Source organism: Rhea americana, unplaced genomic scaffold, assembly GCF_003343005.1.
Source record: "Rhea americana isolate MKP2758 unplaced genomic scaffold, rheAme1 scaffold_127, whole genome shotgun sequence".
Lineage (NCBI taxonomy): Eukaryota > Metazoa > Chordata > Aves > Rheiformes > Rheidae > Rhea > Rhea americana.
The window spans coordinates 2,165,163-2,181,876 of NW_028185339.1; the positions used below are offsets into that span (position 1 = coordinate 2,165,163).

Below are 16,714 nucleotides of genomic sequence, written 5' to 3' on the forward strand. Positions count from 1 at the left end.
CTGAAACACATGCTAGACTCTTTTATTGATGTACCTGAAAATTAAATCATTCACCTTTTATCTGAGAAACACTGAGAGGATTCTGTAATATATTTGTTCCAAGTATAACAAAATACAAGTGAGAAAAGTCCAAAAAGTGATTCTGTAATTTATAATTACTTTGTTAGGTGAGTTTTAGCTAGTAAAAAATGAAAAAACCTACCCGCAACACTTACTGCAGACCTGTACATTAATTTACATTCAGATTGTGTTGGTTTTGAATATWAAAAAGTGTTTACTTTTTCAGTGGTAAAATCCTACAGATTTAAGTAGGAATAAATATTAAATTTCTTTACAGTAAGTCTGACATATGATCATATTGTTGGAAAAGAGAATACCTAGCTAGCTTTGTTTTAAACAATATCCTGGGCCGAGCCACATGAATCCTGAAAAAATAAGAAAAATGTTATATTGCTTATTATTTTAAAATTGTGATTTACCATAGCATAAAGATGCATGGTATTTTCTAACTGTAAACAGTATCTTTAAAATGAAAATAAACACTAAGGTTAAATACGAGGTTTAACAGTTCCYTAATATCAGAGAACTTGTGGGCTACACAAGAGCTCCAGACAAGAACCAATAATGTAAGTTTTTAAAGATATTATGTGAATGGGCCAATATTTAGAAGAGCTCTCTGTAAAAAATCAGAACTTACATTACTGTAACATATGTGCTATCCTTATRTATTATATTCTTAGGCATTTGTTCATGTGGCCCTTTTATGCTCAAAATCATAATTCTCAGTAATATAATCTGTGGTCACACATGCATCCTGAATGTCCTCATGTAAATTTTGTAAGCATAAATGATGGGACAGAAGTAATTGTTCTYCAGTTCTTTTTGCTTCTAGAGGATCAAGGAAATGAAGAAATCCACAGTAATCATACTTCTGGGGATCTGATAAAAGGAAATGAATGGCTGAAGTACACTTGAAGACTGTAGAACAGAGATGCAAAGAAAAATCAGATCTCAGATGCATCAGYGAATACTGTCTCATAAAGGAATGGACTGAATCCCATGTAATTATGCTTGTAAAGGAAGCCACAGAAGCCATACAAACTCTTTAAGAATAAAGGTTAACTATCGTTGTGGGATCTGAGTGAGTTAGTGAGCTTCTAATTATAATGCAACCACCTAACTATTTTGGGAGCCTTTGGACTGAAACATCCTACTTTTTAGCCTACCTGCAGTCACTACAAAGAGTTGTGAGGATCCCAGTAAGCCTGGTTTTWTGCAATTAGAACAGTAAGGCTCTAATGGCATCTAAAGTTTGAAATTTAACAYAGCATTTACTTACCTAAAATGTAATTAGGAAGGAAAATCAGCAAATAAAGTATCTAGTTAAAATAAAGATATTAGATGTTTTTGACAGGAATCTTAAAATAAGTACAAAAGGTRTAAGAATGGTCCTCTGGAAACAGCTGTATTTCTCAAATTCTTTGCATTGCAGGAATTGCTACAAACTACCTATGTACAGAAACAAAAATAACAGAGAACAGATTGCAAGATGCTTAATACTAAACTGTATTCACAGTGTTGTTCTWTGTTGGTTTTGGCTGTGTAACTGAGAAAATGGGAGAGAGAGAACCTTTAGTATTGTCGATTCCATTAAGAAAAAACATACTTCTGGAAGAATGAAGGAAAACAGTGAATATATATGAACTCCAAGTGCACTCCTATRGAATTAAAAAAAAAATCGTTTTCTTTTTAAGATTTAAGTCTGCAATAGCTGAGGATATTGGTATCTAAAACAGATAAAGAGCATTTGTTTCTTGAGTTTTAAATGATTTCCATTATAACTTTACTTTTATTTTATTTTTTATGCTTTCATTTTTATTTTAGGCTTTATTTGCTTTATTTTATGTTTATGCAAGTTTAGGCAAAACCAAACCCCAAAGACACATTTTCCTGTTAAAAATTCCAGGAGAACTGTTTTTAAACGATAACACTAACTTGTGCAATTAACAGCTCAAAGGTTAAAACATAGATACTCAGTAGTAAAATGCATATCGTCAAGAAGGAAAACCAACTCATTACATATTTTTAAAAATATATACACAAAAACCCACTCATTATGGATATAGTTATAATGGCAAAACAGCATCTACAGGACTGAAGCTTCTGTTGTTTGAGGAAATAGAATGAAAGATACTAGTACAACTGYCTTTATGCTAGGTTTTATACTAGTTAGCTAACTATATCAGGAAAAAAAAAGCATTGACAGGTATTCATTTTGCAAATGGCTGCAACTATTTAACATATTATCTTTCCATAGCTGTTCGTTATTGAGCTCTTCATGGAAAATCAGCCTGGTTAGCTTACACAGTGAATTCAGTATTTAGGGTAAAAGAGCTGATTTGTCCCTAAATGGATTACAGCCCCTTAATACAAACTATTCTGATAGCAGCCTAGCATTGGTGGTCATCTTTAGCACAGTGGCAGTGCTAAACTGCTAAGTGCAGTCATGCTCCTAATTTTTCCAGCAACATATGGTGGAGGATGCCTAACCACCACCAAATACCAGAAAGTTTTCAAGTGAATGTCATGTGAAAATATCTGTTACCTTTTGGCACTGCAATTCTGAGAAGACTATATATACTACCATCTGTGCAGTAGTAACTATAAGAAAGCACATTACTATGTTAAGTTACGGCTAAGCTGCTTCCAGTACCAAAGTGAACTCACCTAAAGCTAACTGTTATCTCTCTGATGCAGTGCAGGACAATGTAGACTTATCTGTATCCCTTTAACCTCAATATATAGTACTTGGCAACATTAAACATTATGTAATGTATAAAGTAAATGTAACATTTTAACTTCTAAAGGTCATCAGCCAAGTTGATTTTCCTTCTCAGGGTATTTTGAAAAATTTGACTGAGAGGTCTACTGTCTAACTCACATTTCTCACTTACTCTCACATAAAGTCTGCGTATGTTTGCAAATAAAATGGTACACTTTGTTCACATTAAGTAAGTTTTGCAACAGGAAGGCAGGGAGAGCTTTATGAACTGAACCATTTATATGCCACAGTAGTAATGCAAACTCTCTCAACTTCATAGCCATTCTCACGACATTTCATCATTTTCTTGAATGCCGTATTTATGGAATGGTGCTACCACTTGAAGATCTATGATGTCATTTTTGATGAAGCTTAAAAGATTATGAAAAATACAGTAAATAATTATTTAAATTAAAAACCTCAGAGTTTTTAGGAAAATGCAATAATTTGCAGAGGAATCTAACACTTTTTTAAAAAAACTCTAGTGCTACTTGCATGCATGTCGCTTTACAGCAATAGCTAACTACAGATCTCCAAATTCACTGGGAACCCATACCTCTTTCTGTCTTGAAAATATTGAAGATAAAAATCTCCAAAACTCAAGCCCAAGTATGGGCACACAGGAAATAATTAACACTCAAAATTAAAGTCTCCTCTGAAATCTAGTTCCTACTTTATAGAACAGCCTACATTAAATTATAGATTTAGGTATCTAATTATACATGCATAAACATGTATAAACATCCAATATTTAGACACTCTTGTCTATAGCTAAATATGTATTTTTCTGATCTGAACACTAGTCTGAGTAATTAAGCACAGTGCTAGATAGTGGTGAGATCACCTACCACCAAGTAGAAGTAGGCTAATGAATGTCAGATCTTTTGAGGAGTCATGCAGCTGAAAGGTCAAATTAGCCTGTTAGACAAAGTTATAAACATTTTGAAATCAGCCAGTGACTGGATGAGAAAAGAATAGCCTACTTGGAGAAAAGAGGTGGAAAATATTGCTTTCTTGAAACACTTTGTCATGGTCTTTTGGTTTGAAGGCTGTAGGAACTATGAAGTTCAAGGTAAAAGAAATGTGATTTAGCTGCACTGTCAAGGGTAAGCAACTTAATGGATTCACATAATTATCCCTACAAGGTAAAAAGTCTGAAGAATTTGAAAGGGGGATACCAATAGGTAAATGATTTGCACATTTGRAAAAAAAAGAACTGTGCTCACCGGATGAGAAACTAGGCCTTGTAAAGTGGGTATTCTACATAGGATTTATAGAGATCAAGAAGCTCTTCTGTGTTGAAAAGGTATAAAAACCAATACGTATATTGGAAATACATCACAGTAGAAAAAATAAAAAATATTCTTTTTATTATTTATAAAGTGCAACTTTGCTGAGTTCTGATGCTGTTGCTTTTAAAGGATGTTTGAAAGCTTGTCCAAAATGTTCACAAAAATGATTTTAGGGACAGAGATAATGCCTTACAATGAGCTCTACCATTTTAGCAATGAGCTCAATTTTTCTCTTCAAAAAGAAAACTAAAAGAAAACTATATTAACACAAATTATTTTAATAGAAGTTATAAAAATAAAACCATATTAATGCATAAATTCTGGATAATATAGGAATCTTCAGTCTAGTAGAGGAGGATATAATAACAAGCAATGGTTCAAAGATGAAATGAAACAAATTCAGTGAGGAAGTATGGGACATACTTTGAACAGTAAAAGAGTATTTTTCTATCTTTTGATGTTCTTAAATCAAGAATAGACTGTGTGGTCAAACCTTATTGGATTTGTTATTGATAGATATGATATCTGCAATAAATCTAAAGTCAGACTAGATTATCTAATCCAGAATAACACTGAGCTTCAAAGAACATAAAAAATACTTAAAATTTCTTTTTCTGTTCCWCACTACTTTTCTAGACTGTAAAATTGGAACACTAATAGTTTTTCCCATTGCTTCTATGACTAAATAATTAAGAGAATTATTTATTCTTAATTAACAGAAGTCTCTACTTTTAATAATCTAGAAAAATTGAAATTTAGGCTTTTTTCTAAAATTGTAGTTAGAGGAGACTGCATACTGGTTTATGTCTCAAGCAATTATGTGGGAATTCATAGAATACTATAGGATTTATCAACACAAAWGGAAAGATTGTGATTGCTATCAGAAAAATTTTGAAGGGTCATAAAAAGGTCAATCACCCTTCACATCTTTAAGAAAAAATCAAATCATGAATTTGCAGATTTTGCAGTATTGGATATCATATTCCTAAAAGCAAAACACAGCTGTGGTGTAGGTCTTTCAAAGGTTTTCTCCAGGACATCTGTTTCCTCTAGAATTGTCATTATAAAAAACAAACAAACAAACAAACAAAMAAAACATTATAGCTTCTCTTTCTCCCTCATAGATGGGAAATAAGAAGTGGAGTCTAGCTTTAGAAGCCTCCCATTGGGTAAAGCAGTACCAAATAATAACTTGCTTAGTTTAGTCTTCCTTAATACGCCTGCTCTCTTCGAGCTTTTTATCAAATGGTGAGGTATATTCCTTAATTAATGAGTTATGAAGTACGTGAGCAGCTAATGGTAATTTCCTAGTTACATTCAAACACAGTATTTTATATTATGATTAAAAATTTGTGGTGTTATATCAAACAGACTGTTGTGCCTAAATTAAAAAAAGACCTACATCTTTTTTTGTTGTTTCCCTAGAGCATGTATGTATGTGTAAATTAAATACTCACTGATGTATCTGCAGATGCACACACTCACACATGAGCTGGAGAATTTGGATAGCATAAASCAAACTTAGTTATTTAACCTTTTCTGTACAGATTGCTTTTACAAATAAATCAAATATCTAATTTTCCTATGTAATAAATAGGAACTCATCCATTTAAATTTTATGCTTCCTTATTGAACTGAAAATTGCATACTGAAAAGAACCATCACTTTCTTTTTATTGATAAAAGAACTGCTATAAGTGAGTTGAGTGTATGATACACAAAATTCATCATAGTTCTAATGACCTAAACAATTGAAATGGCAAGTCTCCAAAAGACACATTCAAAATACTTAGATACCTTCCCATGAGTCTTCAGTCTTCAAGTAATAGAGCCATTCTCTGATAACCTAGTATTGCCTGCATATAGATGGCCTGTCATGTCTCTACAATTAGATAAAACCAGAACGGCTATAATTTAATCAGTTACAACCTGAAAATTATATTTTGAAAATCAAGTTTATTAATATGTAATCTTTAGGTAATCATATTTATCCTCCTAATTTACACAATATTTATGATACTCTACATGTCCTTGAAATAGGGAACAGGGACACTACACTATGAAAAAGTGGCCTAGCTGCTGGAGTTCATAAATTTTGTTCAGCTTTGGATGAGTTCAAAGAATTGCCATGTAAGAAAAGCCTTACAGAGGGAATTTATCTGATTATGGCAGTAATAATTACCCAGCTGTTTATTGCAGATAGAGAAATAATTCATGTAGGCAATAGGCCGTGGTGGCAATGACACTCCGCATTTAGTAAATATGCAAACTGTTCACTTCTAATTAACCAAGCTAGAGGATGCCCTTATTAAATGTATAAACTAAAAGTGCCTTCCTGACAAGTGATGAATTGTTACATTGCACAAACTCTTGCCACAGAATTACTGGAGTGAACTTGGGGCTTAACTTCATTAAGAGATCTTGTGGGATAGTTAAATGAGGATGGACAGCATAACAAGACCTACCTGACAGTCAGTGGTATGTTAGAGCTTAATGAAACTGTACCTCTTCCTTCTTTTCTGCTTATTTTACAGCTAAGATCCTACTTTAGACAAAACACAAGACTGTGAAATCTGTCTATATAGGACAACACAAAATGCTAAKATAAGTTAGTCCTGGTCTGCAGAAAATATTTTATAAACTATCAGTAATTCTAACAGGCCTATTTCAAAATCAAAAATTTTGATTTAATAGTGCCTTCAAAGCTCTGAGGTATAAAAATACTGCTATTTTGCAATACTAAATTGTCACGTCTGTTTATTCTACCTTTACTAAAAGTTGTCAGCCCCACCACAAACAATATGGTCCAGTGAGTGAACACAAGTGCCTCTAATTTTTTTCTACAGACTGAGATTCAAAATTTCCCTTTGGATACAAGTAAACCTAAGCTTAATGTTCAATCTGCTACCCTAATGGTACGCTTAGTGCTGTATAAAAACACATTCATATTTTTAAAGATTACAATCTAGCCAGTTAGTTATATTAGTTAGGTTAGTCATATTTATCTGAAAAACTTGATCTGCATTCCATGAAACTAGCTAAAAAGTTGGTATGATTGTTCTTGCCACTTGCTCAAGAGAGACACAAACAGAATAAGGCACATCTGAAGTGTGTCTAGCTGCATCTGCATTGGAATTTCAGCTTACTATCTAATCATAATGGTTCCTGTTTTAATCTCACTGTGATCAGAATGCTCTRCTATGAAGTTAGAACAGAGAATAACTCGCTCTATAACTTTAGCTAGTTCCTTTCAATTTCATGATCAAACAAAAGACAAAAYCTCTTTCTAAAATGCCTTGCTAGGCAAAATGCATTATTGAAAGCATACATGTATATAAGCATATCTGCTGTATAAAAGCATATATGTATATGCATATGCACCTGCATTTATATGTGAAAAGACAGGTGTAGGTAGGAGTTAAAAAGGCATTGACTTGACAAAAAACTTCTTAAGTGCTGAATCTGTGAAGAAAGCTGAATTTCTGGACAACACGTTTAAGAAGAAACAATCACAAAATACACAACTGCAGAGAATRTCTTAACTAGATCTGTGTCTCTTTAAAATTCATTATTTTAAAGCTCTTCTCTGGTCTAGCTTAAACTAATACAAATGTCTTAATATGGACCAGTGGAAACTAGATCAAATTTCAGAGCAGACTAATGACTCACTTTGTATATAGAGCCCACCTCAATAATAACAGGTTTGTAAACTAGGGAAATACTCTGGGTTTCTCAGTGGATTCTAGTTCAGAGTTTCCTTCAAGATCCAGCAGTTATATCTGAAATCCTCTGGAAAAGACATACATGGCTCAAGTCACTACCATTGAAAATTACTTAAATAAAAGAAAGCATACTTGATGCTTGTGTCTATTTATACGATCCCAAAAACACCTGACAGAGTCCACATTCAGAAAATTCTAATTACAGGTAAGTAACTTAAAAAATATAACATATTTTCTCTAGATGTCTTTGAGGACAAGGAAAAAAAAGATGGGTTGAAGACAAATTAGTTAATTAAATGTGAAGTGAAAGACAATATWACAAAAATGAGCTTTTTATTGTTCCAAGAACTCCAAGGAGCTGTCTGAAAGGCTTTAGCACTAATTGAAAATAGACTACGAAATCAATTGCTTCTGCAGTCAATGACGAGGAACATTTTAATTGAATTATAAGACAATACATACATTCTTCAAAACACTTCGACACTTGAGAAAATGGCCAGTACCTGGACTTACCTTTATCAGAAAGAAACAGATAGATGGAGGTTAAGCAAGTTCTCCTCATATTAGACTATTCATCACTAGAGGATTTATTTCAAATAGACTTTATGGAAAATAGAAATATCTCAAACAGTATACAAAACAAAGTGCTTGTCATGTTAAAAGTAAATAGCTCTCAATAACACTCTAATAATCAAGAAAAGACTAGATAGTTTCACTTATTTCATACTACAAGAACAGGCGTATTTAGAAAAAAGAGAATATTAGACTACGTAATCACCAGCAATACATAATGTACTTTATTTCACGTTCATGAAGATTCTACAAACTAGGCTGCACGAAAGATTTTTGAATATAAAATTTCACTGTATTGCCAAGGAAGTGATTTACATCACCTGCCTTCGCATTAACCATTTCCCTGACCTTACTTGAAGACCAAAAAGCTTTAATGAAGATTCTGATACTAAATCTGTTGATAAAACAACTAGTCAAATTTGGATGAAAGTCACACACTTGGGGGCCACTCTCAAGGCCTTTTCACCATTAAAGCCAACAACAATGGAAAGGAGAACTTGGTGTCAATCCTGAAATTTTGTGAAATTCACCGTTAATGATCATAATAGTGTTAAACACATCATGATGCTTGCTAAGTCTAGACTAAGGTCTTCAAGTCTGCTACACTGAAGTCAGTGTTTATTCAACAGCAAAAAAAAATTAAACTACCTGCCTTTCTTACACAAGAACCCTAATGCCACTTTGCCTCTGCTTTGTTAGTTGTCTGAGACTGTAATCATATTGAGTTCAGTGTCTAGGGAAAAATTTAAATGGTGCCATTCTCCAGTAAATGAAGCACTGCAAAGCAATATACATTACATCCAAAAATCTTATCTCTAGTTGCACACCTGACATATAGCAAGGTGTAGTTTAAACTGTAGTTTAAAGGCCAGTGTATAGATAACCTTGGTCAAAGAAGTGTACGTTAATCACACAGTTGGGCAACCGACATCATCCGTAAATTCTTCTGACACAAGCATGCTAATTTATGTGAAATGATGTCCATTTGCTTATCATGGATGGGAAACAGCTTCACATAAAACAAAATTCTAATGCATCATAAGGAGTTATAGCCTATGCTAATTGCTCTTGGCATACTTCCCCTTGTAACCATTTTGCCAACTCTTAGAGATGTTAAATGTAGCTTTAAGAATGTTTCAAAACAATGTATTTTTCCTTAAAATGAAATAYACTAACTTCAACAAGAAGTAATGGAATTAAATTTAATGCACGCATTTATATACGTGACCACCCAACTTATCAAATTCGGATAGAATATAGTATTCATTTAAAAACTAATAATGCTATAGACGAAGACTTATTACTAAAATCAACATCACAAGATTATGGAAAACAAATATTTAAGTAGATGCTTCCAACTCAGTTGGTTTAAAACTTCCTGAATCTTCTAGGAAAATCAAAATCCAGGGCTAAGGAACCCATACCATAGTTAAATTGAAGTTAAACTGACAAATGACAAGAAAAATCTAAAAGGATGTCCTTATGTAGCTAGAATTTAGGGCTCAAATTCATTCTTTTGCCATCTGTCAAAAAATTCTTTGAACTACTTCCCAACTTGTCTAATGGACTCTATTAGGGTCACTGGCAAGCATCAAACATATTCCTTCTGCAGCAGTGGAAATCAATGGGCGTGCTGGAGGAAGACCTACCTTCTCTTCAGCTATTCCGGGAGTAAAATAGATATATCTTCAATTCGTATGAAAACAGTATCCTTAAGTTAGGATAAGCAGTCCATTAAAGTGTGCAAATGCTCACATAATATGACTATTATTATTTAATTATATTTTAGGTCAATTTCTGTTAAATCAATTTCTGTTAAACTTAATTATGTCCCTCTACGGCTTTAAACTGGGGCAGCTTCTATTAAGTTTACTTTCTCCTGGGGTTTTCACAGTAAAGACAAATGATGAAGGTCTAGCTACTAAACGAGGGCAGCTATTAAATAAGGACGGCTTGTATTAAAGCTAAATGGTAAAGATGTGGCTACTGGTTCAGGAAGTTCCTCAGTAAAGGAAGTGTTTTATATTTAAAAAGAAAAAAATGAGATGGAGAAGAAAGAAAAGGAAATAAAATTATTCACACACTCTTATAAGGTATCAGGTGGTAAACTAACAGAATGGTCAATGTTTCACAGTAATATGAATCTGAAGTTTCTCTTAGATAGAAATAAATGCACAGGAATTTGCTACAGGCTCTCCCTTAATGGAAGTGGAGAAAATTAACCACAAGCCTTGGTTATGGAGACCAAGAGGTGAAAACTGGAATCTCAGAAGGATTTACAATGTGGTTTCAAATAGCTGTCAATATATAAAAATTCTAGCAGCATTTTTCCAAAAGATAAGATTGAGAAACATACTGTGTTACAGTTTAGGATTATATCATAATACCACAAAGAATACAGTTTAAACTAATTTACTACAATTTAAACTAATTAACTTTGTATGTGTGTGTGTTTTGCTTTGTTTGGTTTTTATACTACTCAGGAGCTCTTAAAATCAGTGTATGTTTCACTGTGGTTTTAGTATTATGTGGAGAAACTTGCTCTTTACTAGCAGTGGCATCTCAATAATGCAGAAATTTTGATGAATGCAACTATAAGATGAATGAGAAAATAATTGGACCACTGTATATCATGAGCCTGTTGTTTTGTTTAGTTCTAGAAATGCAAAACACTCAAATCCAGCTTAATTTGACTGCAGATGTATACTAGTGATTCTTTTCACCAACAAGTAAATTTCTATAGCACTGATGCCAGAATAAAACCCAGACATTCTTTATATGCATTTTCCAATTTCAGATGATTCCTGCTGGCTTTTTACACTGAACAATTGCAACAATTTTACAAACAAAAATTATTAATGGACAAGGAGGTTTTACTCTCCCAGATTTGATGTGATGGGGGAGGAAAATATGCAGAGAATATCTCCTCTACCTTGTTCTGTATTCCTCATAGGTAAGAGATAAACTAGGCCACAATGGGGCTAAAGTAGTTGGCAGGAAAAATCTGTTAGGCTGAGGGCCTACACCTGATGTTAACTAAGCACCTGCTGGATTCCACTGAAAGAATGTTGAAGACAATAAATATATTACTTTTTAAATGTACCCCWTCAAAGAAATTACTGCAGTGATATGTGATTGGTAAGTACTGCTTTCTTAAAAGTAAAAGGATGTGAYACATTTGACTAAACTGGCTGGAAATTTTATTTTTGATTTGTTTTTTAACTGAAAGATAAATAATATAAACAAAAAGTAATAAACCCTTTATAAACAATCTAATTAAATCACTTCAGTTATGAACTTAGGTAGGTTTTTTCCTTGTAACATGAAATATATAGTGCATTTTTTACAAGACAAAGTAATGATTCAAATCAACATTTATAACATAATAAAAACTAAGAAAATGACTTTCAGTTTGGGCTTCTGTCAACTGAAGTACATTAGTTTTTCTTCACTGACATTTAATAATGTTTTATTAACATATTAATACCAATCTGTAATTCTCTGGCTAATTTTTAATTTCATGATATCATTTTTATGTCCATTAATCTAGGGCAATTTTTGCATGAGACTAGCTGTTACAAGGGTACATGTCCACTGGATGCACACTCAGCCTTTAAATCAATCAAATTTATCTTTTTAAAACATCTAGACAAAAAAAACCATATATTTCACAAATGCAGTTTTGAACTCTGAAATTCATGTCATAATTTACAAAGCTTAAATAAGATCATGTTGTTAACCTCTATTTGAATAAAGCTGCCATAAAACATGTACTTTACCAATAAAAGATGTCCCTTCCAACCTTACTGATTCTATGATTCTATGAAATGAGTTCTATCAATAAAATATGCCTTAAAATGTTAATGCACATGTAAAATAGAGATGGAAAATATCTGTGAATTTCCAAAGACAAAACTTCGAATAGTAGAACACCAATCTTTCAGCAGCCAAGAGTTTATACAGACTAACTTTGACATATTTTTGATGTATCTGAATTCACACTGCTCATCTGTTAGAACAAAAATAATATAAAAGCTTTTCTATGCCATTATACTGAATATCAAGATCTTGATCAAAATACCTATCTAATACATAAGTTTTATGAGTTTTAATGACCTGRAGGAAACACTAGGAAATTTGCTGAACATGTCAAAGTATTGAAACAGAAGTATTTTTGTAGTTTTCCAAAGAGAGGTGCACTGAAAATAGATCTACTGTGGGAAAATAAATTACAAAGTACACATAACTCTGTGTTCAGTACAGCAGGAATATTACTTGCTAATTTGTTCTGTTCATAAACATCAAAAGGTCAGTCTGTCAGTTCTGAGCCTTCTTTTATGTTTAAGGCAGGGAGTGGAAAGTAGTGATAGAACCATTTTGAACAGATAAGCAGGCTGAGTCTCTGCAGTTCATCTAGTTATATTCATTTTAGATCAAAAAAGCTATGGATTTACACTCTTTCCAACATTTAGCCTAGTCTTCCTAGGATTCTGTCTTTCCAAAAACAGAGCAAACTTGAAGGAATTCAGAACAAGAAGATACAACTGAAGAGATAACTGACTTTTTAAGTTTCGGTTTGTTGAATTATGATCTAATTTTCTGCATAAAAATATATTTAAATTAACAGTAATTAAAGATCAGAGTTAGGTAGTTACRAGGATGTTTCATTACAAGTAACAATGTAATATAGGAGTTACAACGCTATGACAAAGAGGATGCAGCACAGAATAAAATAGTGGAAAAATAATAGAAAATAGTAAGTAGTGCTCAAAAAAGTTGTATAATCAGTGTTTTCATTTAGAAATTGCATATGCTTATGCTGAATTGCCTTTGCCATGTGATCTATATCAGACTTCTAGAAACTTTTTTTTTACTATACTTCATTTCAACACTTCAGAAAGCAAAGATTTGTCCCAGGCTTTTTGAGCAGCAGAAATTCGATGGATTTTGTCCAACATATTTTCACTAACAAGGAGAAAATAATGATTATGGTCAGCTGGGGAGTATTTTGTCCATTTCTGCTGTTACATGAACAGTCATGGATCAGGACATGAAGCATGCTAGATACTGTATGGACAACAAGAGAAATAATTGCCCCCATTCTAGAGAGCTTTCAATTTAAATACAGGGGACAGATTGAAGTACAGCAGAAACATGTAGCAACAATGGTTTTAGCTAGTAATCTAGGAATGGCAGTGAGCTAGTAATAGTTCTAGCTAGTAATCCCCAACAGAGGAATCTCTTATGTAATTACAAGAAGAATTTATTTTGCCATGTCCACATCACTGTCTTTCAAATGTTCTGAGGTCTGCTCACATACTATCTGTACGCAGCCTTTAGGCCTGATGATGTTCTGATGTGCTAAAAGTATCCAGACTTTTAGGCAAATATGTGCTGGATCCATCTGAACCTTTGCTTTACAGGCTTGTTTTCCACAGAGCAAGCCCAGTTGCTTTACAGGGTAGCCCCACAGTGTGACATCATCAATAAGGCAGCATGAGAAGCAGGGTTCCCAGCACACTAGTTCCCTTTTTTTTCACTCAGTAATTGTAAGAATTTGAGCGAAGAACAATTAAAATCAGTTAATATTAATAGTAAGACTCATGCATGTAACTTAGATCCAAGTCTGTACTTTGATTCACTATCAATAAGCAATTTTCCAAACAAATTAGAAAAGAAAAAAAAAAGTTCCCCTTAACCTGTGTATAAGGGCAAAAAATCTATTTCAACAAACCATATTCAAGGCATTACGGTCTATGAATCCTGAAGGTAGGTTAAGAGCTAAATTCTGTTTTATTAAACTGGTACAAACCCAGAGTACTTCCAATTAACTCAAAGGAATTACTTTGAATTCCTAACAATGTAAATGAGAATATGGCAAAACATGCCACACTGTGGGGTAATAGAGAATGATGACGGCTATACATGTACCAGAAAACGGAGAGGCACCTACAGTCAAAGAAATAGTTTAATTAGTATCATAAACTCTTTTACAAATAAAAGAAGAGGAAATTTAAGCTCAACCACATGGATTTTTTATCTCTACCTGACAATCTCATTATTCACAGAAATGGCTTCCAGGTATTTCTTCAGTGCATAATAATTATGGATATATTTTCGAACAAAATAGCCTCGCCATCTTTTCTGAATCTGGAAGAAATACAGAAATTGTTTAGTAAATTTCGAATCAAAGATTCATAATATGCATGTCAAATACCTGTTGAATTTCTCAAAGTTTTTACCAACATAAAAAATATATGAAGTTTTAAGCCATTATTTATTTCTAGGTATAGCCATGAAAATAAATGTCTGCTGCTGCTAGTGGCATTGTTTTATATCAGAATGGTAYACAACAGAAGTGGTACCTGTTCCAGTCAACATACATTCCCAAGTTATTCACCTCACCAAAGTCTTCTGCTACACTCTCAGCTTCATGCACTGCATATGATCTAAATCCCACGGATGCTTTCCTAGTAACTCAATGAATCAGGCTTTCAGGAAATATTTTTACAAATTGCAGTTCTTTCATTTTCCATGTAAGATACAATTCTATGAGACGAACATTTTGGACATCCTCTACTAAGAAAAAAAGATGATCTATGTCTATGCGCTATACTTATAATCTTCTAACAACATACAATTCTTCACTCATAACAGAGGAAGCTTAAGCTAGAAAAGGAAACCTCTTTATCTGTAACAGTTCTAAAAGCAGTATTAAGAATAGAAATTATGTAGCCTCCTTACAGGACAAGGGTGATGCATTTCAAAATATAAGATTTAGTTTAGACTGATTTTTCTGAAGAACTTAATCTCACATAACTGTTCAAACCTTCTTGGATTCCTGAGAAATATCATCATGATGTTTCTGAAATGATCACAGGCTATCTATTTTGTGGAAAAGGAAAGTAAGCATTAATTAGCTAAYAAATTAGAACTACTGGCATTTCACTGGCTATCCAAATTCATCCCTATAMTATGACATGTACTGATGCAGGTGGAAGACCTAACTTCCTCAGTTAATGCGGAGGGTTGCTCTCACTCCTCATCTTCCCTCCTGTGATCAGTGAATCAAGTGATCAATATATCTTTTAAACAGATTAATGACCTTTGTTACATTCCGTTTTCATTATTTCCTCTAACTTCCTCCACCCTTGAACCTATCTTCTTACATAATATTCTTTACTTCCTTCCTTGCATTTTTGTCTTTTTTTTCTCAATACATTTCTAAAATAATCTCTCAATTTCTATCTTCCTCTCTGTATTACCTTCACTCCTGCTCCAATTTCCATCTCTTTGACCTTTACAGTTTTGAAATCTTAAGACACATAACAGCTGAAAGGTAAAATCTACTACATTAAAAAGGCAAAAMGATTGAGGTCCTACCATCCAGGAACAATTTGAAGATGAGAAACTACTCTCTATGTGTAGTGAAGAAAAGAATTCTGGAATTTGCCAGGAGCTTTCCTTTTCTGTGGGCCTCTAGCTATTAGACTTTTCGAGAATTGAAATTCTTCAGTAAATCAACAGGGAATGCTTTCTTTTTTCCTTTGCACCAAATCTTCCCTTTCCAGAAGCAGTCTATGACTGTAAGGGTAAGTGGAGTAAAATCTCCTTTTTTTTTTTTTTCTGTATCTTTTACTCTAAAGCAGCACGCAAAGAGGAAGAAAGTGTTTTATATTTTGCTATATCTAGATCAGGAAGAAGACAAAGAAGAAAAACTGTCTCTTGCCCACAAGCTATTAATTAGCTTTTAGCCTGCATCTTCAAGTCTTGAGAGTGCCCTTAAGTAACAGTCAAAATGATCTCTACTCATCCCAGTTTCACTGCAGTCCATTTCTACACTACTAGATAGGTGTTATTGCAATTGTCCATCTGCTGCCATCTCCTGAGCTGAGTAACAGAGCCATCTATCTGCAGACTTACTAAGACAGGGTTGCATATGTTCAAACTTTGTGTTTGGCAATGTTTTTCAATGACAAAAGCCAAATCRTATTTTTTTAAAGTAAAAACAAGTATTAGTTCTAAACTGACAGTACCTAGTGGTACAGCTATAATCATCTCTTTACATAACAGTAAACAAGAGAAAAATGTATCACAGGAAAGCTTTTAATAAGTCTTTGAGTGATGTATCATCAAGAAAATAAATTGATGCACTACGGTTTTTAGCAACAGGAGGATGTTCACTTTTAGTGTTAGTCTGTACTTACACTTTTCCCCTTTCTATATTACTGTCTATTTTCCTCTCTTCTCAACTGAAATTGAAAATTAACTTAGGAAGTTGCTATTTTCTTTTATCTATGTGTTTGT

At 33.2% G+C, this 16,714-nt stretch overlaps 1 protein-coding gene across 1 annotated transcript in view; it reads right to left on the reverse strand.

Moving 5' to 3' along the window:
• The window catches only part of SPATA17 (spermatogenesis associated 17), a 94,728-nt gene that overhangs the window by 61,549 nt on the left and 16,465 nt on the right, over positions 1-16,714 (reverse strand). Inside the window, exon 5 of the mRNA XM_085326055.1 lies at positions 14,454-14,557. Within this exon, the coding sequence (XP_085182181.1) occupies positions 14,454-14,557 (104 nt within the window). The remainder of the gene's footprint in view (positions 1-14,453; positions 14,558-16,714) is intronic.